Genomic DNA, 27,433 nt, shown 5'->3' on the forward strand with positions numbered 1-27,433 from the left:
ATAATAGAATGTGGCGGAAATCTGGACAGAATCATTTAGTTGCGTAGGTATTCAAATTTAATGAACGCTGTTTATTACGAACATTGTTTTATGTACATTGAGAATCGACATGGAGATTTTAATAAAGCTCGGATATGGAAGAGGAAGTTTTCTCCCGCGTTTGTGAGAAGCTATCCGAGGTTGCTTGTTATTTATTATATGTCATGGAACAGTTGATTATATCCATTCATGCGGGATGCATTAGTGCGCGACTTCGACGCATACATCTGTCTGTCTCCATCAGTTGTAATTGCCCTACTAAAGTCAACTACTGAGAAGCTTTCCGATTTATGATTTTTTAAAACGCTATTGTGAAAGGTTCTGTAACTATGTTATTCAAACAATTTTGTACATTGAACCTGTACAACATGGAAAACGTTGAAATAGTTTTTTATGGAATTTGAAAAGCCGTGGTAAGTAGTGTAACTTTGGGATAGTGTGTTGGTGTAGTACATGAAAGCAATACCTGAAACTACTACTAAGTACATAGGTTTACTTCCGTATTATATGCTATCATGCAATTAAAATGTACAAGGGCTGAACAGGTTCGTTCATGCAATTTAAAAGCGGGGTTTTTATTCAGGACACAAATCAAACTCCGAAGGATGCTTAATATACTAAATTCTAAAAAAAAAATCATCGTCTTGGATTGTGGTAAAAATCAATGCTATCACACAACATTGTATGGAAAATTTTAGGTACAATTTGTACCCCCCTAAATTGAAGCACCACCACACCATAACTTTAATGATGCGAGTACATCAGGAGTTAGAGATACGGGAAACCCTTTTAAATTGCCCATTATAATGCGCTGATACTTCGATTAATGCCCTTAGGCAGGAATCTAATATAATCTGATACAAAAACAGACTTCGCAATTTATCGTTTGAGCTCAATTATGTAAATTGCAACCCCTGAAAATACACCTGTACACGGCAAAGGACTTTAAGCTTGGCCAGAAGGACCAACTAATTACAGGAATATTAAAAATAGAAGACACTACTGTAGTAATTAAAATTGTAATAAGATAGACGGTATTTATAAAATGTACGTCTCTTTGGCGAAAACGAGTAGGTATCAAATTAATTAAAATATAATCCCTGTTGGAAACTGTTAAACCTGTCAAGCTGTTTTGGGTGCGTTTATAATGATATTTTTGAGGTTTATTTAAGAAATTGAATTGTGCTAAGCAGTCGTTTTTTGGCTGAGTTTGCACAGTTATGTAACGTGTTATTGTGATTGGTGAAAAACAAGAAAGCCTTCACTAAATATTTGTTCAGAAATCTATGTAGAATTTTTGGAAACCACGACAGTATTAGCAATTATTTTAAGCCCCGTTTTGTGTACTGATTAGGAATGAAGAGATGTCGCCGTCCGATAAAATGTCTTTGTCGGGACTTATTTTAAGTCGGGTGGCTAAGGACCTATCCCATTAAAATAATTAAGTTAATTATTCTGAAAAAGAATACGAAAAGATTGGGTCCAAACGAAGTGAATCTGCGTAGTAAAGAGACCAGAAATTTTATATGCAAAGGACGTACCACTGCTTTTATTTTTACTCTTCAAGGGAAAGTCTTAAGTACCTACCTACATGAGTAGTCGTATATATATTTCGTGACCACAATCCGAGGAGCCCGAACAAAGCCACATATCCCTAATGTATTATACGCCTGAAATAAAATAATCACGCATTTCAAATTTCAACTACCTAACATTTAAAACAAAAATTATAAAACTATCAATACAAACTCTATACTTCGCTTTCCCCGAAGTATCGAAAATTAGCCTGCTTTGCCTGTGTCCAAGTTAAACGCATTTATCACCATTACTAGTACATTTACAATCCCTCGAACGTTATGGCTGTCTCGTTCACATTTGTAAAACTTTATCTGCACTTCGAAAAGGAAACTCAACGCGCCGTGAAATTCCACCGCAACGGGAAATGTTAAAAAATTCAGAGGACGTGTAGACAAACAATTTGGTGTTTCTGAGAAGTCACCAACTTTAATACCTAAATAATAATAGTGAAACGACTTTTCTCCATGCTTGACTGACAAAAACTATCGTATAAACTATACTTAATATAGTAGGGAGATAACATTTTTTCTTTCAGAGCCTTTAGGGTTACTACTACTGAATGGATTTGCATTTTTTTTCACTATTGGAAAGCTCTTACTGAGTAACATAGGCTATATTTTCTCCCGATATGGGTAGTAGTTACCACGGCACGCGAGTAAAGCCGAGGGAAAACGGAAGATTAATAAAATGGCGAATTAAAATGAGAAAGTATTAGGTTCAACTCTGAAAACGGCTTGCAAAATGTTAGAGAAATTTTACTATCCGATTACTGATCCATAATATAGAGTGCATTTTATAGTACCTTAGGGAATCCGTCGGGAGCCTTGTTACACTCTGTAATGCATATTACTGTACACGATGGACATGAAAAGCGTTTATGGTAGACGAGCATAAAATTATAGGAATAGTGGAATAGGAATATGTTAGAATAATTGCAGATTCCATCATTCCTTTAAAAAAAAAAATAATTGTATTAACTAAAAACCATTTTCTTAATTTGAATGAGCATGAACTTCTCAATCGAGGTACTTAGTTATCCTCCAGAAAAGAGGTACTTAAATAACAATGTAAAATGCCTTGGTTGGATTTCAGACCATTAACCCTAAAAGACAACAATAGGATTATTTAGGACACTAGAATATCCTATTGACAAGCAAAATATTCAAAGGTCGAACCATCACGCATTTCTATTAAACATATTCACGGAAAAAGCTTTTGCCAAGCTATTAGTTTACAAGTCATATATTTATCTAGTCGAGAAATGCCAATCTGCTCACTGATTGATTCGTAGCGAATGGAAGAACGATACTGAATATGTGCACATAAAGTTAGCGAACCGATGAGTATTCTCGGCTCATGTCTGACTGTTGAATGAGATTGAATGTATGACCAGTTAATATAGGGCGTTGTTTATTCTTCGTGATTAGATCCTTAAGATAAACAGTACGCGATTATTTTCGCTCTTCTAGTCAGATATTTACGCTGGTATATTAGGTATGCATTACTGGAGATTAATTTTCTAAAGATTTGTAGACCGTTGTAGACCAAATATATTTCATCCACGTTAATTTATGCTTATTTCAGAAAATATAGTTGAGTAACTTTCAGGTCGACAATGTGATACAAGACAATTTATACAACATATCAGCATTATAACTCATCATCCTCCGAGCCTTTTTCCCAATCATGTTGGGGTCGGCTTCCAGTCTAACCGGATTCAGCTGAATACCAGTGCTTTACAAGAAGCGACTGCCTATCTGACCTCCTCAACCCAGTTACCCGGGCAACCCGATACCCCTTGGTTAGACTGGTGTCAGACTTACTGGCTTCTGACTACCCGTAACGACTGCCAAGGATGTTCAATGACAGCCGGGACCTACAGTTTAACGTGCCATCCGAAACACAGCCAATGGTGTCTAAGATATACTTAGAAAGTACATACAGACTTAGAAAAGTTGCATTGGTACTTGCCTGACCTGGGATCGAACCCGCGCCCTCATACTTGAGAGATTGGTCCTTTACCCACTAGGCCACCACGACTTATATATCAGCATTATAACTCAATTTCCTAATCACCGAGTCACTATTACTGTCGTTGACCTTATTTCGGCTACATCCAATTTATTCTACCAACGTGTTTTATGTCTATCATTCAATTAATAAACATAAAAACCAACTTAAGTAAATCCGCGCCAACACTAAACTTTGCTTACGACGAACTTCTACCAAAACTAATAAAATAAATTACGTCAACATCAACTCTAGCCGGTCAACGGGACCTTAAAAAGCTTTTAAGGGTTCCACAGGAACATAAAAAGGGTAAGAAAAACTTACATTTACAAGAAAATTCAACCAAACATTGACAGTGAGACGAAGTTTTGTTTAGAAGAAACAGAAACAAACTACTTTGTCCAATGTTATAGAAATATATGGACCTAAAGTTGCCGCCATCAATCAATTATTGTTTTCAACTGTCATTGCTTATAAATAGTACTATACGAAATGTCAAAGGTCTCTTACCTATGCCTATCTCTTATCCTATGCTTTGAAACAAACCAAAAAAGATGAGTACTCATCTAATTAAACAGTCATAAATTCGTGAAGACTATAAAGCAGAAACTCAAAGAACTGACTCCTAAAACTATGTACATTAAATACCAGTAACATAAAGGGTACGAGATCAAAAGAAAATAATGGAAATTCCATTTTGTTTGGTGCTCGCCTGCGAGTCGCGATGCAAAGACAGCGGTTGTTTGGAGCCAAATACGAGTTATCGCCACAAAACCAGTGCTCGTTGCTTGGCAACACAAGTTTATTTATATTTTTAGGTGCTAAAGAGCTATCCTGACACTCGAAGATTATAGTTATCTGCCCTGTAGGTATTTTTTTTTATACGAGTAATCAATCTTTTGATGACCGGCTTTCTATGTGGTATATTAAGGTTGAAAATTCTTTGACTAAAATGTACGCATTAGAAAATTGTACATTAATATTGTAAACTGTATTCGCACCGATCACAAAATAGCAGAACCCAAAACGTTAGGGCGGAACACTAGTTTACGAAGTAAGTTCGATTAGGATAAATGTCAGTTTCTTTTAACATAAACCGGTCACTTTGGAGGTGGTAAAAGAGCTCATTTAGTTTCATTTGACCTTACGGGCTCACGGGGCTTGTTGGGGACAAATTAAGATTTATAGACGTGAAGGTGCCTTGTAGGGGCGGCAGGGACACTCGCTGACTTCGCTTCCCACTTTCAGAAGTAACATGTTCTGGATAGTTCCATCTAACTGTTCTTAACTTACTTCGTTTATTAGTTTATATTTTGAAAGTTTCCACAGCTGCTGCTCACGATCAATCATGAACAAAAATACGGATTGTGCCCGTGCAAACATTTCCATTTATTTTCTCAAACAATGGCTGCTAATTGGATTTCTGCTTTTTACATAATAATTGTAATGTAATATTTTTTCATTACTTCTATAAATAACAATGCTTACAACTTATAATTACCGACGTATATCTTACAGGTCGGGTTGTCCTTTGAAAAAATACTTCGTGTAATGAAATAAAAAACTTACGTAGCAGATAGATAGGTATATCTCTTGGATAGCATTGCTCTCATATTTCAACGTAGGTACCTTTTTTAATCAACACACTGACCGAGAATTCGGAGAATGGAGAATCAGTAAAATATTTTATTCATCCGATAAAAAATTACGTACGAGTATCTATATATTTAACCCGTTAGGGTTGAAACAATGTACACGCATTTATCACGCGAGTAAATAAAATCCTTTATGGATATTACACCTAACGTGTAAAACAGTATTAGATTTAACGTTTGAGAACCCGTAAAACGTTTTGTGTTCATGTATCAGTAACAACAAATTCAGCCTTTTTAATTTGCCACTTCTAAAAATAGGTCCATTGAAATGATGGAGATGAGGATTTATTCAAATTATGAAGAGGCACTTTGTTATATGGTTCTGTTGACTGACTACAAAAACACAAGGAAACAATAATACAATCGATCCTTCATTCTTATTACATTCGCAAAACTACTTTAGAAGTCAATACCCGAAACACAAAAAATTCGTCCAATCCTCTACTAATAGAAATACGACCACAACTAACATTACCTTTCAACTTCTTTCCTTTCACTACATTAATTTTTAATCAACTGGATTCGGAGCAACCGATCCGTTCGCTTGTATTAAATCATAGGTTTGCAAGAGTTCTATCAGCGGCCATGACAACAAACCGCGAAAACGGCTCAACAACCTATATTTACATTCGAAGCCTTATTTAAACAAGAAAAGTATGTTCAACAAAGAGTCCAAAGGGATTCTTAGGAGTCGCTCATGTTTGAAAAATCTTTGTCCGATTACAAAGAGGCGCGGTATGCATAATAAATGGAAGAAGTCCACAAAAGAACTTTATTAGTAGCTTTCGTGATAGGTTCACTTGGTGGATGAACTTTAATTCCACGAAAAGCAATATTAATTCCCAAAAATTTGAAAAATATTTACGTAAGAAGACAGTACTTATATGAAATTATTATTTACATATATCTCAAAAGTAAGAATATGCACATAATAATATTTTAAAATTAATAATTTCGTAATATTTAGAGCTAAATTACGAGACGAGGATAAAGGGTATACGTTCAAAATTAAAAACTTTGCACGGACCGCCCGTCGCTTAAGTCGGAGTTAAATAATATTGTTCGGTATCAACAGCTTTAGTCTTCATCCTCACAGAGATTGTACGTAAAAAGTCTTTACACAAACAAGTACAGTGTGTGTGGGTTTTGATTGCCCGTCTACCGAATAAGCAACTTAGTTACCATGGTATAACAATGTTTTTCATTTACTACACACTGGGTGAATAGTAAACAATAAAGTTTACAACCGCAGATAAGATCTGTTAGATATATTTCTACACGTAACTTTAACTAGATTAATGTAATTGTACCTAGTCCATCAAATACAGAGGTACATCTACAGTTATCATCGCATTGTAAAATACTTGGTAAATTCGCAGCATTTGCTTTCAATTAAAATATCTAGCTTGAAGTTCAAGATTGCTTCTTATGTCGAAGTGCGGCAGTTACTCTAAATTCTGTAATTATAAAATCCGTGCTGTGTAATTTCCTTTGGTTCAATTACGGTCTGTTGACGCAATGAACGTACTGATGTCATCCAAAACAATCACACGCCTGTTTCTAATCTAAACTTACGCCACCGACCGCCAGCCGACAGCAGTTAAGAATTCAACTACTGGAACATTTCCTTGTACTATAATAAGAACAGCTCATATACACGATACTTACATACTTATTGAAACAAGAACATATCGCAAAAGAATCACTTTGAAGAGTTGTAACACAAATGGAAAAAAATATGGAAGCATTTAGCATAGCAGTGCGCAAGTTTTCAAACAAACTGGTGCGCTCTGCAATAAAATTGGTTCGCTCGTACTAGAGGTATGCCAACAATTGAGCGGTATTTCATTAGATCAATGTTCACTTAAGGCCGAATAGAACAAATGGGTTTTAACGCTGCGGCGTACGATTTCAATTACAACTGTTGTAATAAAACTTTCGTTTGGTTGAAATACAAATAAATCGTGGGACGGCCAAGCTCACGGCTGGTTATGGGTTGGTTATCGTTATATTAAATGGTGCAACTCACCCATAATATAATTGTAAAACTAAATGAATAGCATAGTAAACGCTCATTTTGGGTGATCAGATCAAACAGCATTAATGCATTAAGTATATCAAATCACAGAAAAAGAATTCTTCCATCACAATATAACGAAAACAAAGATCAGTCCATCTAAACATAGACGATCAGACATTCTTCACAGACCCCTGAACAAATATAAAACCAACAATGGTTACTTTTCGTAAAGAAAAAATACGTATAGAGGTATCTCTCCAATTAAATGGAGTGCCAGAAACAGCCGCTACGTGAAAAACTGTGGAACTCAAAAACTGTTTGTTATAAAACCATCTGCGAATGTCATTCTCTTAACTGCTGCATTTAAATTGACAAATGCCTTTAGGAAATACTATTACAGCGTTAGAACTTGTGCTGTGTTAGAATTAATTCATGAAATTCAGCATGCGCTGAACATAGCACGCTGCCTTATAAGTATTCAAACATTCCGTCGATACTTATATCATCAAGTAAAATAAAACTTGCTCTAAAGTTGATTATATTAAGAGACGTGAATAATATATTATTTAATGCCTTTCCATAAATGTAATAAATTAAAGTAAATAGACGGTTAAATATCTGATTAATCGTTGTGAAAGTTATTTACTTGCATCATTAATTACATGCTATTGTTTGAATATTAGCTAGAAATAAGATGAAACCTCAAAATAATCCAAATTCGTCCGTCAGCTATTTTCGTCAACAGCATAATGGAAAGGAAATAGGGGCTCCTGACCGCAAATCCCGTAAGCCATTATATCGCCACTCGTAAACATGATCTGAATTTATTATAATGTCTTTGGGCGTCTCAATCCAAGATTACTTTACAATTCAAAGCGAGACGGTACATAGGAAAGATTTCTCCAAACTGCAGAGTCAAAGCGTAAAGTGAAAAGGCGTTGTCCACAATGTCGAGACGTAGGTAGGCGGGTACAGCGATTGTGGCTGTGACCCGCCATGCCCCGCGCCGGCCCAGAGCCGCCAGCTCCATTAAAATGTGCTGACAGCGAGCACAACCTTCCACGGGACTAACTGGGGATAAGCACGCTTTTGAATATATTTACATATATGCAAAACGACCGAATCAAATGAGAAATCTATTAAAAGTTTAATTGCTTCAATATTTTGTTTAGGATAAGGTGTTGTTTAAAATATTTATAGAGCTGTTTTTACAAGTTTAATTTTCTATGTGAAAACAATGTCGTTCATTTTATAAGTGTTTTTGTTTTATGGCATGAATAGGATCAAAACAAATGTAGTTAATGGGAACTTTTCTATTGTTCACATTATAACAATAGGAGCGCAGTAATAATCACTTACAAGGGAAATCACTATAGCCCGAAGTATTTTAGGGCGCCACGTCGAATGTTAAGTGAGCTGAAATGGCCAAAATCTTCACCTTTATATATTTTCCGTAACACATTACTCATTTCAATATAAGCAACATGTAGGACTTGGTAATTACCAGTTTAGTTGAAAAGATAATTAAGACTCGAATTCATTTACAGTGTAACGAAAAATATTAAAAAAAAACATCTGTGATCCTATTTTAAACCACGCCTATAACTTGCATAACAACACATAACACCATATGAGTGAACTTATCATAAAAGTTCATGACATGGAAATTTCTTTGCTCTCCATGTTAAGTACACGATGATAGAACAATAAAGAACCAATATTGGGGCTGTTCTGCGGAACTGAACTTGTATGAACCGAATTACTTAACTTGTGGACAAAAGCCTCCCCCTACAATAAAGGCGAGAGCTCGACCTTTCGCCTACCATAGTTGTCATGTATAAATTACTAGCTAGAAGGAAACTCTGGATTGATTACTGGAAAGGGTGCCGGAGCAGGTTTTCGCGACACGTAAAGTATTGTTTTATTCATGAGGCAGTACAGCTTGACGAGCTCTAACGCGCTTGTAGACACCACTTAAGGCTGTAGTTCCTACACGAGAACAGAGTGCACTGCGCTGTAGATGAAGTGAATTACTCCGTGGTGAACATAAAATACTAAGTAGGTATAAATAAAGATAATTAATATTTGTAACAACTCGACTCACGCATTATTTTGCTTCAATTCTTTAACGTTAATCCGTGTCTTCAAAGTTTCTAAAAGCTCCAATTCTCGCGAGAGCATTAAAATTTCAATGATGAACACGAAATCATTTGTTAACTTGTGAGTTTATTTGAAATTATGCGTGAAGTTTATCATTTCAAAACGGTGACAAATACGTATTCAGAAGGTGAATATCTGGCTGTTGTTAAATGCTCGTTGTTTATTTTAGAGGGAGATTTTTTCTCATCAATCATGCATAGCTTAACCCTTGCTGTGCATCGCGTCGGTCTTGTCTGGAGTGTGGCGTCGGCGCGTCGCGGTAGTAATGGTGTACGCGACCCGACTGGAACCCGACCCTAATGAGAGAAGAAAGACAGCCAGCTTCGGCGCCGGCGATCCCGCGCGTTCCACTCCCGACACTCTTTTTATAACCACTTTTTGTTCCACAGTAAATGACCTAAGCTTAGTCTCTTCTTCGGACACTTTAATTTGTTATTCAAAGTGTTGCACTATAAATTTCCTTTTTGATTGTCTTTTAAACATTTGCTACATTAAAATTCGTGTATACGCGACTGTCTGGCTAGACTGACGGGCTCCATAATCAAAACTGAAGAAAATTATGGTTTATTCATGAATCAAGTCGCAGTAAACGACAGTGTAATCATAAAACTTAGTCGAAATTATAAATAAGTTTTGATTAGTCATCATGTTAATGGTTCAGCTCCGTATATCGATTGATGAAATGAACCTGAGATGTGACTAAAGAACAAAGGCTCAGCTTTAATTAAACGGCAAACGTACAACTGTGTCATTATAAATCCAACGGTGAATAATTACAGTAATTATGATTACTAAGTATGTACCGCTGTATAATATTTATTTAGGCCGAAGACAAAAGAGCTCTGTGCGAAATAACGTGTCACCTTTTTAAAAGTTATTTAATACTTAATTATGACCTAAGTAAAGAGTAATTCCGAAATAAGAACCCTTCTCCTCTAGTTTAGTTTTAGCTACTTTGTTATTGTGAATTTCGTGTTCCAAAAAGTCATTGACCCAGTTATCTATGATTGAGAGCAAAAGAAAAATAACATTTCATTTTATATTACAAAGCCTCTCGGATGGAGATCAAAATAGTTGTTTTGTTTCCCGTCGGTTTTCCTCTACGCATAGTTTAAAAGCTATCCATTACACCGACGATATTGAGAAAACCCGAGAAGACCTATTTGCTACTCCAAATACGTATAACTTAATCCCTAAACAATAAATTCTACATTCGAATTTCAAAATAACTTACAGGCCGAATAGAAAGATAAAAAAAAGACAAACGTAACGATTCAAACGTTCCATTGAGGCTCATTGACAAGGAGTATGGTAAACATGTTGCGGTTAATTAATTATGTGTCCGATTCAACGTGCCATTATTCATTCCGATGAACGTGTCTCGTCCGGCTACGGCGTACCTACCTCGCGCGTCGTTTGCATAATTCGGATTTAGCGATCCAAGAATTATTGACTTATGTTTGGATGCGATAATTCGATAATGGATGGTGTTATGTATTTTGGGAAAGCTTTTTTTGAGATTTTAGTTACAGAAAATTTGGGGGAAGGAGTGATGGATAGACAACTGTATCCTTCTTATTAAAATCCTGAAAATTAAGTACTCGTGGTACATTCACACCAAATAAGTGTAAGTTATTAGAGATAATCAATTTGACATTTTAATCCATGAATTATTGTAGTGTATCCATTTAACTTAACTCAAGTACATGATAAGTAGCCGCAAAGTGGCTATAGATAACAAAATCGTTGACGTTATTGTAAGGTCGGCGAACGTGTCTGCGCAAAAATACTGGCTGAAATCCCACTGAAGGATCGCTTCAATTCCTTTATCTACTGTACCTCAAAAACGAAAGAGCCATACTTAGTTATAGAGCTTCATACTTAATCTCGTTCTTAGTAAAAACGAGTGGTAAGCCAAGGCAGCGTCAAGTGTGAGTGACGTTATCAGCGCGGTGACTCGCAGCTGCGGACGTGGGCGAGACAACGTGCCCCAAATAAATTATCTACCTTAACAACCAACGTCTGTTCACAGTCCTTTTAATTACCTCAATTTGCCCTCTTTCCTTTCTCAATCACATTTCTTTGCCAACCCTAATGTGGAATATCCAGCGAATAAGATAAAATGGCTTAGAAATTTCCAATTTGAGATGGCGTTTTATCGACGGCTTATGATAAGCCTCTTTATGAAATCATTGGAACGTGATTTGCTGTTCGCATGTTTAAGGTTTAGGACCAGTTTTCATATTATAAATAAACATAAAATCTTCAAACATACATGTAAGTTAATATTCTTAACAATAGTGTTCTTGTACCATCGATATTTTTCTTAGACATAAAGTACACGAGCATGCAGTTCTTAACAATGCCACTAATAGCATGTTATAATGCTCCCGCTGACCTGAAAGATGCAATCCCTGACCTAATAGGAAGCCGCCTTCTAGGAACAGACTACGTACGCATACATTTCATGTTACGCTATTATTAGTTTTCTCTTGAAAAATAAAAAAGAAATGCACAGAATGAGATACACAATGCAAAGTCCGAAGGGCATTCGTTATGTAGATTTCGGAGTAATATGGACTAATTGGACAGTGTGCGAAATGCACGTGATTTTTCATGCTAATTCTGGATTAAGGCGATTGGGATAAAATTCTCAGGCGACGTGAAATGTTGGTGAAAATGCCAAACTGGACTGTTCGTACTAAGATTTCCGATTACATACATGTAATATCTTCTTTTTGCCATCATGGTTGGCTAACCCATTTCAAGCTGAGCCGTTATGATGACCTGCCACGTGGATGGGTCCACACTGATAAGTTGTGGGTTTGACCTCAACGCGTCGACTTCATTGTACAATTATCTTTACTCAATTTATTAATTAAATGGATCATCGCGATGGCAACCTTCCTCACAAAATCGTGTCGATTTCGTCCACTTTTGGACCCGTAATAGATACGATTGACGAGCCCCTATGGCCCTACAAAAGCGTATTGATTTTATCGCTCTGCAAATACGTAATTAACTTGCTATGGAAAATACGAGACTTGATCTTTATGGTGCATAAAACAGAGGTTTAATCATGATTCAAATATACTCTTTGTTTAAGCAGGTTTTTATTGTTATTTTAACTTATTTACAATTAGCTACAAATACAAAGAATTTATACTAGCCTTATTAAAATACGTCAATACTAACAAGAGATTCGGCGATAATTTAGAGATTAGCATGATTAACTCGACAGTCGGCGTACTCTATAATTATTGTTTGTCTTCTCGAACCAGTGCTTAATTAACGACGAAATTCGCGAAATGCTATGAATGGTGGAACAACTGTCGTCTGCCAGAGACAACCGACATGCCTCTTGTCTGAGACCCTGTTTATACACGAATATTAATTTCTAAGTAGAACATACAATGCTATCAGCTGCTTTTGCGAAACTATCAGAACACAATATGACAAAGCCGATTTTAATAGGACGACTTGAAGAAAAATGGCTTCGTCGCATTCATGGAAATAATATGACATTTTTAAGATTTGCATATTGCATACAACATAAACAAACGTTGTAAGAATACTGTTTTTTTTTCTTCGTTTTATTAATAGGATTTTAACATCATATTGTGATTGTAACAATCACTAATGGCCTTACTACAAAAACTTTAACCCCTGTTTTACACTTGTCTAATAAAATTTTGGCTGCAAAATGAACCGTCATGTCACCGTCATAAAATGTCAAATTATGACGTTGACATATGGTTCATTTTGCAGCCACAAAATTTTTAAACAACTGTAAACCAGGCGTTAAAGTTTTTGTAGTAAGGCCATTAATGTTTATTGTACTGTAAGCAAGCTTTGACTTATTAGTTATGTAAAGTAACAAAAGTATACTAACTAACTACGCCAAAAAACCCACTTTTCCACATGTGTGGTAAAATATGTGCAATATACATCAGAGTCGCCACAATGACATTCCAAAAGGAGTTTCACGAAATTCTTTCGGCTTCAGACGACAACGGACTAACGTTTTAAGTTTGCTCATACCTACCTCTGTGCAAGTGACCACTGCGAATCAACGCTTTTTTCGTTCATTAATAAATAATATATAAAATGTTTTTATCTAGACAGTCCATTTTCCAGTATATGAAACTTTTAGATATTATTATACTGATTATAACTATTACATTAACTTTACCCTATCCTTCCTCCATCATCGAAAAGTGATATACTTCTATCTGAATCGGGATAACATATTTAGTACGCTATCTAAAGCATTTCACGTAGATATCATTGAATAATATTGATATTGTATCAGTTACAAATTGATCAAGAATACTCAAATATTCAAACCCAATCTAACAGCAAATGTCTATTTGATTTAAAAGGCCAGAAATCCTTGGTTCTTGGTCACTATCTTATACAAAATTATAATATTATTTGCAAGCAAAGATGACGAATATTCTTATTTTTTCACTGTCTTATAGACGGGAAAACCGTCTTAGTCAAAGCCACTCCATAACAATGCATCTCTCGCTACCGTCAGAAGAAAAAGTAAGGAAAAAGTTCCGTATAAATAAATAAATAATCAAGTGTATACAATGAAAGGAACTATAACTTCCACCACAAAGAGGAAAAAGTTAGAGGTTACGTTAATAAATTATTGTTATTCTTTAGTGTAATGCTCGGTCAACTATGATTAATGTCAAATGCCAGCTAACAATAGTCTTTAAGTGACTTATAATGTATTGCAGTCTCTTGTTCTTTCAACGTAACGACAAAGTTGAATAGTACATATTTGCCAATAATAATATTTATTTTAAAGAACTAAGACAATGTGCCTAAAATATTAACGTGTGCTATAAGTAGCTGGTATCCAGAAAAAAGACACGAAATTGCGTGCGTAAAACAAAAAAGAAAATATTCTATCCAAGAATACAAAACTTCTAAGTTCGCTTGCATCTTTTATTTGGTAACAATATGTTGACCTTTGCAGTGAGCAAACTTCAACATGTTTGTCCAGCTATAGCAAACAAACTTGTGTAATTTCATTACGAGCAATGTTGTTACACGTGAAATTTTTCAGGAGGCACTTTTGTTGGCGATCGTACCGTGTTATAAGGACGCTAGTGAAATCCCCTTGAGTAACAGCGCACGCTGAATAGGGCATGATTACTCGGCGCGACCAACCAAAGTTTTCAACTATACTGCACAATATCTTGGCTATATTAAAGATATTGCGTCATAAACGTCATCATAATGTTGTTTAGCATTCATTTTGTGTACCGGCACTCTCATAAAAATACACTAAATTAAACTGTGCACTTTTTGTGTAAATACAGTGAACGAACTTTTTCTTTTTTTACAAAGTAGGTATAGTACACGTTTTGGGTTCTTAAAGCTTATTGCGATAATCTTTAAGATCATAAAGTTTATCCCCTTACATTAAACGGCCTATTATTCGTATCCCTCATTATGTACGAGTCTGGTACAGGTATAATATGCTTGTCACTAAATCCAGCTTTAAGTGGCACCTTAATCCTCTTCGTCACACAATTTAACGTAAAACTTATATGAAAATGTACATAAGACTTTTAGTGTTATGAACGGTTAGGTCTCCTCACATTATAGTTTCTAGAACAGTCAATTTCAAATGTATCATTCTAGGAAAATCGTATTTAAGAGAGGATCCGACCCTTCACAATGTGTACCGACCAAATCATTTCATACAGATATATATTTATCTAAATTATTATATTGATCGAAGTAGTTGAGTATAGAAAACGGTTCAATTTTATCTCCTTTTGGATTTATAGCTATTCCTATTCTGTTACTTTGGAGTAAGTAATTGTTTTATTGAAGCTATAATTGTCAGCTGTAATAGATACTTACATATTTTTTATCATTCATCGAATGTACTATCCTTCTTTTTATTTACTGAAAAAAATATTATCATTTTCTTTTGTTTTACTTTCATAATTCATCAATAACATGACCAACTAAGCTTTACAACAAAATTAAACAAAGACTTTTTTGTTAGTTTCAGATGAACGATCATATTCTCTTATAGAATTATGTTCCGCTGTAACTAATTAGACTAGAAGCTTGGCCTAATCTAGTTAGAAAGTTCAAGGCTCAAACAATCAATCTTCAAGCTTTACAACATCGTATACGAAACGTTATTAATACTATTTACGCAAGCATGAAGTCTTATGTGTATGTAGAAATACGTCAAAACGTGTTATCTTGCTTTCACAAGCGTATAGAGATGCTGTGAGGTATCTGTCTCGTCGAAACGTGCGATGAATGGACTTTAATTACTCAAAACAGGCGAACTTGGTCGAGTCGTGGTGGCCTAGTGGGCAAAGAACCAACCTCTCGAGTATGAGGGCGCGGGTTCGATTCCAGGTCAGGCAAGTACCAATGCAACTTTTCTAAGTTTGTATGTACTTTCTAAGTATATCTTAGACACCAATGACTGTGTTTCGGATGGCACGTTAAACTGTAGGTCCCGGCTGTCATTGAACATCCTTGGCAGTCGTTACGGGTAGTCAGAAGCCAGTAAGTCTGACACCAGTCTAACCAAGGGGTATCGGGTTGCCCGGGTAACTGGGTTGAGGAGGTCAGATAGGCAGTCGCTTCTTGTAAAGCACTGGTACTCAGCTGAATCCGGTTAGACTGGAAGCCGACCCCAACATAGTTTGGGAAAAGGCTCGGAGGATGGATGAGGCGAACTTGAACGAAGGCTTTCAATAATGTCGAGAAGAAGACTAGAGTTAACAGTCTGTACTACATGCGAACATAATTTCTTTCAAAACACAAACTATTTTTTGCTTGGACTTGACGAGTTTTTCTTGAAAAAATAATTTAGGCGTAGGCTAGAGTAATGATTGATTAAATCACTTAGGCTTATTATTAATTATTTATTTTACTCTTTGTTTCCAATTATATATTTTATCGGAAAAAATATTAAACTACACATTTAAATTAATAAAATTACCTTCAGAATAAATAACCAAGTTGACGTAACACATTGCATAACCGAGCTAATGATGTCAGTATAACTGCTTTGTGATCAATATCTGTCGCCCTCCTGGTCAATCTCGGGTGGATCAACATAAGCCCTTCATAAATATAATATTCGCAACACGTACAACTTCTAAACAAAGGCCGTTCTTTCTCACACGTAACCCAACACCGTAATTGAAAATTTAATAAAGTGTTTTTCACACCGTCCCACAATATAAAGGTATCTATATATTATTTCGCATCATGTTTCGCAAGACTATTGCACGCCACTTCATATAAACACGAAACACAGTATTAATTAGGATTCTCCCTGTTTAAAATTACAACAGCACAGCTAAAAATTCTTTTACTTCATTATCTTAAAGTTGTCAAGATCGTATCTCACATTGTTCTTGCCCCCACAAAGAAAGATTAACAAAAGGTTTCGAAAGAGATTTTAATATAATCATTCATTTCAATCTACGTAGATAGATGAATGTCCACGAAAGCCTTTGGCTAAGTTAATTGAAAAGTTTTACAACGAAATGAGACACTAATAAGAGAGTAAAAGTAATCTTCGCTAAGCCCTTAAGAACTTGTAGTTCACACATCTACTTGGCGCCATTTGCGCTACGAAAGTGTCCACATTTAATGCTACGCCGAGGTCATGCTACGAGCTACGCGCTACGAATTCCACTTACATTACAACTTTTAAAATTCATTTTTCAAATAACATGAATTCCCAACGAACTTATAAAGCTAAAAGATGATTGTTTCGGTACAATGCACATTTACACACGCGGGTTTAGAATTAATTAATTCGATTATGACATTAATTAATTGCTCGAAAATGGAACACAAATCCGACTATCGCGTTCATGCGTTCAATCACAAACTTACGTAACATCTGTCAATTAGTCACCAGTAGTTATAAGCTACCTACAAAGTTATTAAGTTATTTGTGGTGTCCTTGTAAAATAAAGGTAGGTAAGACAGATGCACAAAATGAGGTTTTCGTGTATCTATTTTGCATGAAGCGCATACGAGTAGAGCGGGCGAACCATTTGCTGATCCAATACGTGAACTGGGCTCTTTTCCAGCTCTCGTAGAAATGGTTTATCTCGCGTCAATATTTAAATGCTTAACGTGACGTCAGTCATGTTACCGTTTTACAATGTCAAATAGCCGTAAACAAATAATTTTAAAGTCACAAGCGTGCAGTTATAATTTTTCTGTATTTAAAAGAAGTTCTTAGTGTTATGTATATGTTTTAGAGTATTTTGTTTGTAAATAAAAACATCCTTATCCTAACATTGAATTGTAGCAGATTTTTTAAATATGCTAAAACAATAGAAAATAAGGAACTTGGGCCGTCCCAAAAAAATGCTTGACCTCTTTAAGTTGTACGTATTACTTTGTATAAAAGTACTTGTAAGTTAAGATTAAAGGCGTGGTTATGTCAAGGTGAAGGTGATACCGAGGCATTGACGCGATGTCGCCCATCTCGACTGAATGCCCAAGGCGCCTGTCATCTTCACAAGCTTGCTATCAAAACAGTCGTAACTGCCACCATTAATATTTAGGACGAATCTAAAACTTACCTTGTGTGTTTTCTTTGAGTATTTAATAGAAAACTTAAAACATTGCATTTTTTATTATCTTTTGAATTCCTACGGCGTCTATACGTGCTTTTTATGCTTGTATGCCTCATTGAAACATTTATTGTATCGTATTGATCAATGAATACACATTGAAGGCGAACTGATTTTTGAGTCAAAACATGACGGTACAGTATTTGCTAACTCTGAGCTGGAGCAAGGTTAATGTGATCCTCATGTACTAATAGTTCTTCATTTGTTCTAGTACGGTATAATCTATACTTATGAATAATCAATTAATCACCCATCAACAGCATATTGGTTTTGCCTTTTTTTTTTACTTTAATGACTCCATTCCCTTCCATTCCATTATGTAATTGATATTATAAATGTTTACTTGCTTTTAGCTAATTTGTTATTCGATCGCAATATCGTACGCCAATTAGAAATTAACTCAATGCAAAAGGTAATAAAAAACTATATCAAATTGAAAAGTACTTACCTGTTAATCGCTCCAATAGTTTGTTCACTGTTATTCACCCACCTGCATTTAATCTAGTAGCTACACATTTTCTCTCTCAAATCAATATTTTCTATTAACTATTTGTCAACCAAAGATATATTCCGATCATAATAAATCATCACGACATGGTTGAATGACGCCATTCCGGGAAAACTCATAAATATACCAATGTAACCATAATCTGTCTCGCATAAAGGTTTATTTCTTATTCTGCGTGTCCATCGTAATAGAATATCAATACGTATTCTTACTATAAATGATAGGTAAGTATATAAGCATTATTAACGTGTGATAAACAAGTAATATACGTATACAAAGTTATATGGCGGGTTATCCAAGTGTAGTGAAACGGGTGCCTATGATCTAGTCTATAAATAGAGCACCCTATCTCTTTCCCTAGTCGTAAGGGTCTCATTTAGGAGGTCGTGCGACACCTGATGTAGTTTACAAGCTCGACCTTGACCACCCGTCAATTTTATTTACAAGAAGGTTTTCAACTAAGCAGGATGCTTACCTACTCGTAAGTGTAACTTTTACATTTTGATTTTTTTATCCCAGAAAATCTCATTGGTACATTGTAACAATTATATTATTTAATTAATTTAAGAAACTGTTCCATTTAAATGAGTCAGTTTTGAACCCACCAATGGATTTTCAGCAAATATAGCAGTGTGGCCTATCGCGTAATTCCTAGTGCTATCTGATTGGGTGCACTTACTACATAGTGGTTCAATTCCAAATAGAGGTTCATCTAAACCGTTTTATCTCCTTTATGAAACCACACATTGATATAATCAGCAACCTCTTTTCGTGTAATAAGTATTCCGCCTTGGAATAGTGAGCCATAGGACACAAAGAGTGCGCTTCTGGCAGTATACTTGCAATCGAAATAGGTTAGTCACCTATTACCTACATGACATTCAAGCGCGTACCAAGCCTATGCAGTGACTGATGTCGAAAATAATAAAATCTGTTAAATATTCTTGATGTCCGAGAACAATTTGCCTTCCTTCTCCTGTCCTTTCAAAACCTGGAAATATATAAGTATGTACTCACCCATATCGTCAATTAATGGTGCCATCCGCAGCGTGACTCCAACCAGCAGTAGACATAAGAAGAGCAAGAGACACGCCGTCACCATGATCGTGTACCGAGCTCGGCGGGGCAGCTCGTCAGGATCAAGGACCTGTTCCAAAGACATGGCATTTTTAGACTTAGTGTTTTAATAGTTTTAGACGATATCGGTAAAATATCAACGTAGGAAAGTGGTTTTCACGGAGAACTGAGAAAATATTTGCGGTCTACCCCAAAAGCTTTCCATTTCCTTCACTATGACTAGGTTTAATTTGTTATGTTTTGTTTAATAAGGCGATTATCACACTGTCCCGCATGATGCAGCGTAGTGCGTGGATCACGCTGCATCTTGCGTGTCGACGCACCTACGCGCGTTCCTGCGGGAGTGCAGATCTGCATCATCGTGCGGGTTTTTCACGCACTCACGCGCGTAGGTGCGTTTTGTAAATTCACGCACAGCGAGTTCCATTTTCAAATATACACGTCACGCCCATTCAAAATCACGCGAGGCATTGCGGGATTCAGTGTGTCATACCTTGCGTCTCGCCCCGCACCTACGCGCGGGGGTGCGTGTTTCTCCGCATGTATGTGCGTGATCCGCATGAACGCGCGTGGATGCATTTTCAGTGTGTTGGACTATGCGTGTTTTCCATACAAACGGAGATATTTCCATATAACGAAAAAAAACGCATCCACGCACTACGCTGCATCATGCGGGGCAGTGTGATAATCGCCTTATTGAGGTAAAAAAGTTGTGAAAAGTCTTTTGTTTTTCCCACGGATTTTTAAACAAGTACTATTTTTGTGGAAAGCGCCATCTGTACTCAATAGTTGTTACTAAAAGCTAGCCTAGAACGGCAAGTAATAACCGTGTAACGTTTTAGAGTAATGCCATCTAGCGAGTGGTTGTGGAATAAGTATTATGCCTGTCTAAGTAATCCACGAGCAAAGCAACTTGTGTTTGAGGCTGTATAGTCCTGGTCACCAGATGGCGTTACTATTTCTGTGTAAAACGAAACGAAGGACGACATCTACACAAGAGCGGCAAAAAGTTGGTTGCAGAAATGGCGGGAAACTGAGGTGATCTTCACACTGCCCCGCATCACGCTGCATGTTGCGTGTCGACGCACCTACGCGCGTTCCTGCGGGAGTGCAGATCTGCATCATCGTGCGGGTTTTTTGCGCACTCACGCGCGTAGGTGCGTTTAGTAGATTCACGCACGGCGGCTCTCATCGAGTTCCATTTTCAAACACACACGTCACGCCCATTCAAAATCACGGGCGGCATTGCGGGATTCGGGTGATAAGGCGATTATCACACTGCCCCGCATGATGCAGCGTAGCGCGTGGATGCATTTTTTTTCCGTTGCTAATAATCGCCAGTCATAAATATTCATTGTTGAAATTACTACGTGTAACGTACGGTAACGTAAGTAACGTATTATGTAATATGTATGTTACGTTGGATTCTTATTTTATTCGATAGATTTAATATTATTATGAATTCGAATTCGATGAATTTAATGATTTAATTATTTTAGATGTAAGATTATATATACAGGGTCCACAATTGCTACTCTACATATTCCTACTCTACACATTGTGGAAGGCAAATAAATGATATGGATATGCATAATGAAACTTACATGTATGACTTTAGCTTGTTCGTCGATAGCGGAGACGAGCAGCGTGCGATGTTTCTTCGGCTTTTGTCCGTGAACGTGCGGGCTGCGCCGGCGTCTCCGACGGCGCCGCTCCAGTTCTAACTGCTCGGGGATCTGCATGTCTCTGATGATGAAAATTTACATTTATTTTAAAACGCTTATATTAGCTTCACCTGTAACTATATACATATATAAGAAAATTTTCGAATCTTAATTTGACCCACTTTCTGGTCTTCGATTTGGATTAAATTTTGCACACGCTCTGAGTTCTGATGAGGTTTTTTAGTTTTTAAACTACTTTTTTAATGGAATAAACATGCTTCGTAGGTAATTTTTATTGTAATACCTTTCAGTTATTAGGTAATGTGTACTCAATATGTATACAGACGAATGATTCAACTGCCAATCCTTCTCTGCATGGGAGAAAGCAGTGGAAGGACAAGGTTACAAAACTCCCGAGGAAGAAGGTTTTTAAACAATGCCGGAAACCTATAGTGCAGCACCAATTTCGAGGTTTAATATTTCTACAATAAGTAGTAGTAAATAAAACAATGCTCACCTTCGTCTGGTTTGCAGTTTAAGTTTTTTACGCTTGTGTCTAGCGATTTCATGTTCACACCAGTGCGATGGTAACTCTTCGCCCGGACTGCCAATGATCGATGCCTCCTCTGAAATTAAAAGAAAAATATATTGTTTTGAGACAGCTCTAGAGATAAAGAGATAAAGATATTTATTATTGCAAATACGGGTTACAATGATGTTGTTACATAAGGGTAAAAAGATCCGCCATATTTTACCAATTGGCATGCAATATAATATTAATAAATCAAAAATTATTGAACATAGGATTAAGAAGAAGAACAAGGAAAAATATAATTAGGAATAATAAAGTCTTTTTCATTTATGAAATCTAAAATATTATAATATACTTTACTCGCTAAAAACTTATGCAGTACATTTTTAAAAAGTGGCAATGGCAGCGCTCTCCACTCTTTGGCAGTATATTAAATATAGTTGGAGCCATACAGAACACACTCTTGCGCATAAGGGCTGTCCCTGCAGACTGAAGGCATATCCTTCCATTGTCTCGTCTGTTTCGGGGAATCAGTTCGTTTTGTAGCTTGAAACGACTGGGATTGCTTTTAACGAAGAGCGCCAATTCTAAGATATAAAGACATGGCAAAGTAAGTATCTTATATTTTTCGAAGCAAATTTTCTATATACATACGTTAAGCTACTCTTGTAACAGTTACCTATACATATAATTTAAGCTTTGGCATACCACTTGCAGATATGTCTAAACGCCAATACGCCTAACTTCGGACTCAGTCATTCATATACCACTTCGATGGCACGTTTACTATATATACTGTTAACGTGTATTTTGCTTTAAAAATATGTGAAATGATTTTTTCACTTATATTTTCAAAAGAAAATGTATACTGATTTAGTGTTTTTATGGATATAATGAATCCTGGAGGGTGACTTATATACCTCATGGGTAAAGAACGGCATGATACAGCCAGTCACCAATAACACATCATATAAAAAGTAGCAGTGACGATCTTTTAGTGGACTACAAAACGCCGAGTTGATGGATTGAATGTTATTACGAGATAGATACGTTAGGGGATGATCGATTGCTATTAAGAAAGGCGGAGGAAAAGTTCATGTCCGTGGAAGGATTCTTAAAAGTTACCACAGCCAGAAATCTGTTTGGGTGGATAAGCAGTGATATAAACTAACATATGGAGAGTGTAGAAGTAAACTGTGTTTGAAGTATGAAGTCACTGGCTTGGTGTCCTAACAGACAACTATAAGATATCATTCTATTTTTCTCTTATGGTAAAAGTGATTACACTGCTACCACTTGGAGGTACTTATTGTAATTAAAATCATACATTAACTTTGTTTTGCTAAGATCCAATTTCACCGACAACATAAGTATCCGTGTTTCTTAAAACAATTGCTGGCTTTGATTTAACGTAAAATCATAACAATTAGTTTTTTTCAGAATATCGACGTTTCCGTTGCCGTAACTTGAGCCTAAGTAAAACCATCTTCTTACCGTCGGGCAAAGGATCTCGCAGCAACAACAGGAGTGGATGCGTGCGCGCGCGCCGCCTCGTCTGCTCCGCATGGAGCGCGCGCGCCTTGCGTTCCACGAGCGCGACCAGCACCGCCTCCAGCCGCGCCGCGCCGCTCTCCTCCGTCCATACTGCCTTGTCGACCGTCTGGAATGTTACGTCACTGTTTTAGTACCTACTAAGCATTGGCCAAACTTTACCGTATTGAAGACCATAGGAACATCAAACAAAAAATATGACATTATCTGGTGGTTTGGCTTTCGGACCATACATTTTTGAAATTTACTTTTTGAAGCTTGTGTCAAAAAATCTTTTGCCCGTAAGCAAAACAAATAGTTTCTGTATGAAAAGCATTTTGGTAAGAACATTGCACAAAATGTCATGTAGGGCTGTGCGGTCTTTATTTAGAACATTACGACACTATTTCTGTACGAACTAGGTTTCACGAGATTGGCGAGAATGGCTTATATTTCAAAGTTCGTGTCTCGGAAATCTCGAAATACTGGGTACTGACATACAGCACTCAAGTCTAGTCTTATTACACTTACACGTAATTATTAACATCGTACATGAATATGAATACGTTTTTGAAATAATTTAGTTATAATTCAATATTTTCTCATGGTTTTACTTTTTCGAATTTACCCACACTGAACAAGAAAACTTTTAAAACCTTGTTTCAGTTGATTTGATATTTTGAATTTAAAGATTTTAAATGATACAACACACGCTAGGGAAACCACTGAAATATTTATATCTACTCGATTCCAGAGGAAATCGACTTTTCCGTTTTCCTTCTTTGAGGGAGAGAATCGCAGGAATTGGGAGTAATATACGTTCTCTAAATATATAATAGCTCGTTCAAAGTAAGGACTTTCATTGGTTTGGTTTCTTCGAATCGAGTACTTCAACACTTTGTATGTAATTAGTTCATTTTTAAGAGGGGCAGAAAGAAAAAGCTATGTAGGTAATACCTAGTATGTTGTGTCGATTTTTTTTTTGTAAGCAGACATGAATTGAATGGGTCCCCCTTTATGGCAGAACTTTTTATGTCATAATCTTATTTTGCATACCAACAGATGGCATAATCTTCATTTCGCAGAAAATCGTGTGGCATACACTCATTTAGCATACATTAAAAACGCATAATTTTGGCAAGCAGAATCATCTTTAGGCATTTTCATATTCATAATACTTAAATAGTAGAAACATCATTTCGCAGAAAGTTGCCAGCCAGTATTTCCTTTTGGCATACATTTCATATAAGTAGTCATTAAAAGGCAGAACTATCATATTTCAGAATATATATAGTCAGAATCATCTTTTGGCATAGTTTTGGAATTTTTATTTTCCTGTAAGAAGCATGCAAACAAGCCTGAAGCATGGAAGCATGCAAGCAAGCATGCAGCATGCAAGCAGGCATTCAGCATGTAAGCAGACATGCAATATGGAAGTAAGCATGCAACATGCAGCAAGCGTGGCTTCTGTCACGGCTCCGGCGCTGCGGGGCTCCGGCGGTCCCATGGGAGCTTATCGTCGCAGATGGTTTTCACGCTCACCACCGCAGCTTCGGCTTGCTGGCCGGCTCAGCCGGCCAGCCTCAGCCGCGTCGCCGAACGTTAAAACTACCTGCGCCTCAGCTCGCAGGCCGCCTCGCCCCTCCGCGCCTACGCGGTTTTGAATTGCACTCTAGGGGTAGGGCAAACAAGACTACGTGGAGTTGGTTTTGCAGCGATTCGTTTTCGTTACTAGCTTCAATTTTTAATACAATGTTTTTTAATCGAAGGTTAATGGCAATTTGCTAAATAAATTGAATCTAAATAAAATTCTACCATCTTCATAGTACGCCAAATGAGATTATACCAAATAATAGTTTTTCAGGCATATAAATATTCGGTGAAACAATAATTATACTAAATATTTTTTATGCCTTAAAACATTCGTTGAAAAAAAATTATGCCAAGGTGTTATGCCAAATAAAATTCGGCCAAATAAAATTCTGCCAGATAGAAGGAACCCGAATTGAATACGTCATTAATTAGAAGTACGAGAAATTAAATCTGTTGAAAGCTGGCCTGATTAAGAAATTGTTAGTAAGCCTCAATCTGTTCGCGATGAACTCAAAAATAATTGCACGGACTTCCATGCCATTTTAACCAATAGGTGGATTGATCCATGAGGAAGGATAAGGCTTGACCGGACAGACTCGAGTGGCAGCTAGTTTTATTTATAAATTAATACCAAAATTAATGGCAAATTAAATAAATACTAACATCGGTCGACGGCTGTCGCATGGTGAGCGCGCGGCCGACCCGTGTGGCCGATCATCGCCTCACACGCGACGCTACCGAGCGCCACTCCGCACCTGCAAACAATCACAAACAACAATTATTATCATAGAATTAAATAAATAATGTAGAAACATATTTTGTTATGCAGAACCAAAAAGATCGCAGTGGAGCCCACAAGGCCTGCCGGAGCTGCGGCATTTTTCGAAAGAGTTACCGCGGCCTTGGTACTTAAAAGGCACATGGTGAGTCTTAGTCAGTAAGAGTCCGACTCCCGCTGAATCCACAGGGAAGGTGTCATTTAATGATTCCCCATAAAAAAAGAATAAAAATAGGTTGTATGGAGCAATATTATGTATCATTATTTTATTAAGCCAATATCATCATTAGAACTCCACTGTACTTCTGAACATAGCTACCACCATAGCATGATACCAAGCATCGAGTTCGGTTGGAGCTCCCCTCGTTCAACCCTCGCCTTACGAGTCATTGTCCACGATGCTTTAAGGAAATCAATCGATAGCTTATTACAAATTAAATGCAAGAACAAGAGGGTTTGGGAAAAGGTTAGAACCATTAAAATAATTGCTGAAAGTTGTCTTGAAATGGTCAATTTGTTGTACAAGTAAATACTAGCAGCAATAAAATACTTAAAAGAAATAAATTACCAATAAAATACCCTTAAAAATTTCGTAGAAACGTAAACGAGCCATTTGAATTTTCTTGCTATTAATTACATTACGTGAAGGCATTCTATGACTTTTAATGAGAGAAGTAAGCGCCGAAATTCTTACGACAAGATTAAAATGAAATGCTTTATAAAGTAAATGGCTCCCGTGAGGGATTTGGAAAATAAAAACAAAATGCCGGGGCCATATTTGAAGAGGTTTTTGTTATATTAAGCTACCTTTAAATAAAAGCTTTTTGCGTACTGAAAAAATAGTCCACTGACTTTAATTTTAAAATAGTAGAATAAATTGAAATAATTAATTGTTTTTCCGAGGTCAACGTTTATTTCCATAGTCATTAATCACGTTAAAATGAGTGATGGGTCTAAGGAAAGAAAAATGGGAAAGAAACACATGGAACGTTGCTTTCGCTACCCATTTCTTTCTATAGAAACCGGATATTAGTACCACAGCTGGCTTTTGTCCGACAACTGCACATGATGGCTTTTATCCGGCACGTATTCATAAAAAAGCGAACATATGTAGCACATTCAGTACATTCCATTCGATCGCCTATACGGATATCGACTAAAGGCCACTGCACGCTTCGCTATAACCTTTTTATATGGGCCAAAGGTCTCGATTGGGCACTTTTTTACTTAGAACTAGCCGTCCACGGTTTCATTCGCTTCCTGCTGGGAAATACTTATTTCCTGCGCATGGATAAAAAGACCGAATCCATCATAACATTCTTAGCGGATACATAAAAATAAATAGATTAGGCCTACACGTGTTGTGTCAAAGATCCCTGTCGCTGTTGATTAAACATCAAATTACTTTAAAACTGCTGATCTGATTTTAATAAAAACATGTCTAGGTAATAACCATCGCTGGAAAACCAGCTTTCAAATAAATATATTGGTTGACAGACAGACATAAATAGCAATCAAACACCTTCTTTTTGTATCGGGGTAAGTCATTTAAATATAGAAGTATAGAAGTACGATATCAGACACACAATATTCAAAACAATCAATGGTGGATTGGCCTCACTAGCTTGTATGCCG

The 27,433-nt window shown here is 36.6% G+C and overlaps 1 protein-coding gene across 1 annotated transcript in view; it reads right to left on the reverse strand.

Moving 5' to 3' along the window:
* The window catches only part of LOC124632031, a 60,628-nt gene extending 36,945 nt beyond the window's left edge, over positions 1–23,683 (reverse strand). The window contains exons 1-5 of the mRNA XM_047166684.1: positions 23,651–23,683; positions 23,392–23,557; positions 21,883–21,991; positions 21,306–21,447; positions 19,642–19,771 (exon numbers count right to left, since the gene is read on the reverse strand). Of these exons, the coding sequence (XP_047022640.1) occupies positions 19,642–19,771; positions 21,306–21,447; positions 21,883–21,991; positions 23,392–23,557; positions 23,651–23,683 (580 nt within the window). The remainder of the gene's footprint in view (positions 1–19,641; positions 19,772–21,305; positions 21,448–21,882; positions 21,992–23,391; positions 23,558–23,650) is intronic.
* Positions 23,684–27,433: the final 3,750 nt, after the last annotated feature.

The sequence above is a fragment of the Helicoverpa zea genome, chromosome 7, assembly GCF_022581195.2.
Source record: "Helicoverpa zea isolate HzStark_Cry1AcR chromosome 7, ilHelZeax1.1, whole genome shotgun sequence".
Taxonomy (NCBI): domain Eukaryota; kingdom Metazoa; phylum Arthropoda; class Insecta; order Lepidoptera; family Noctuidae; genus Helicoverpa; species Helicoverpa zea.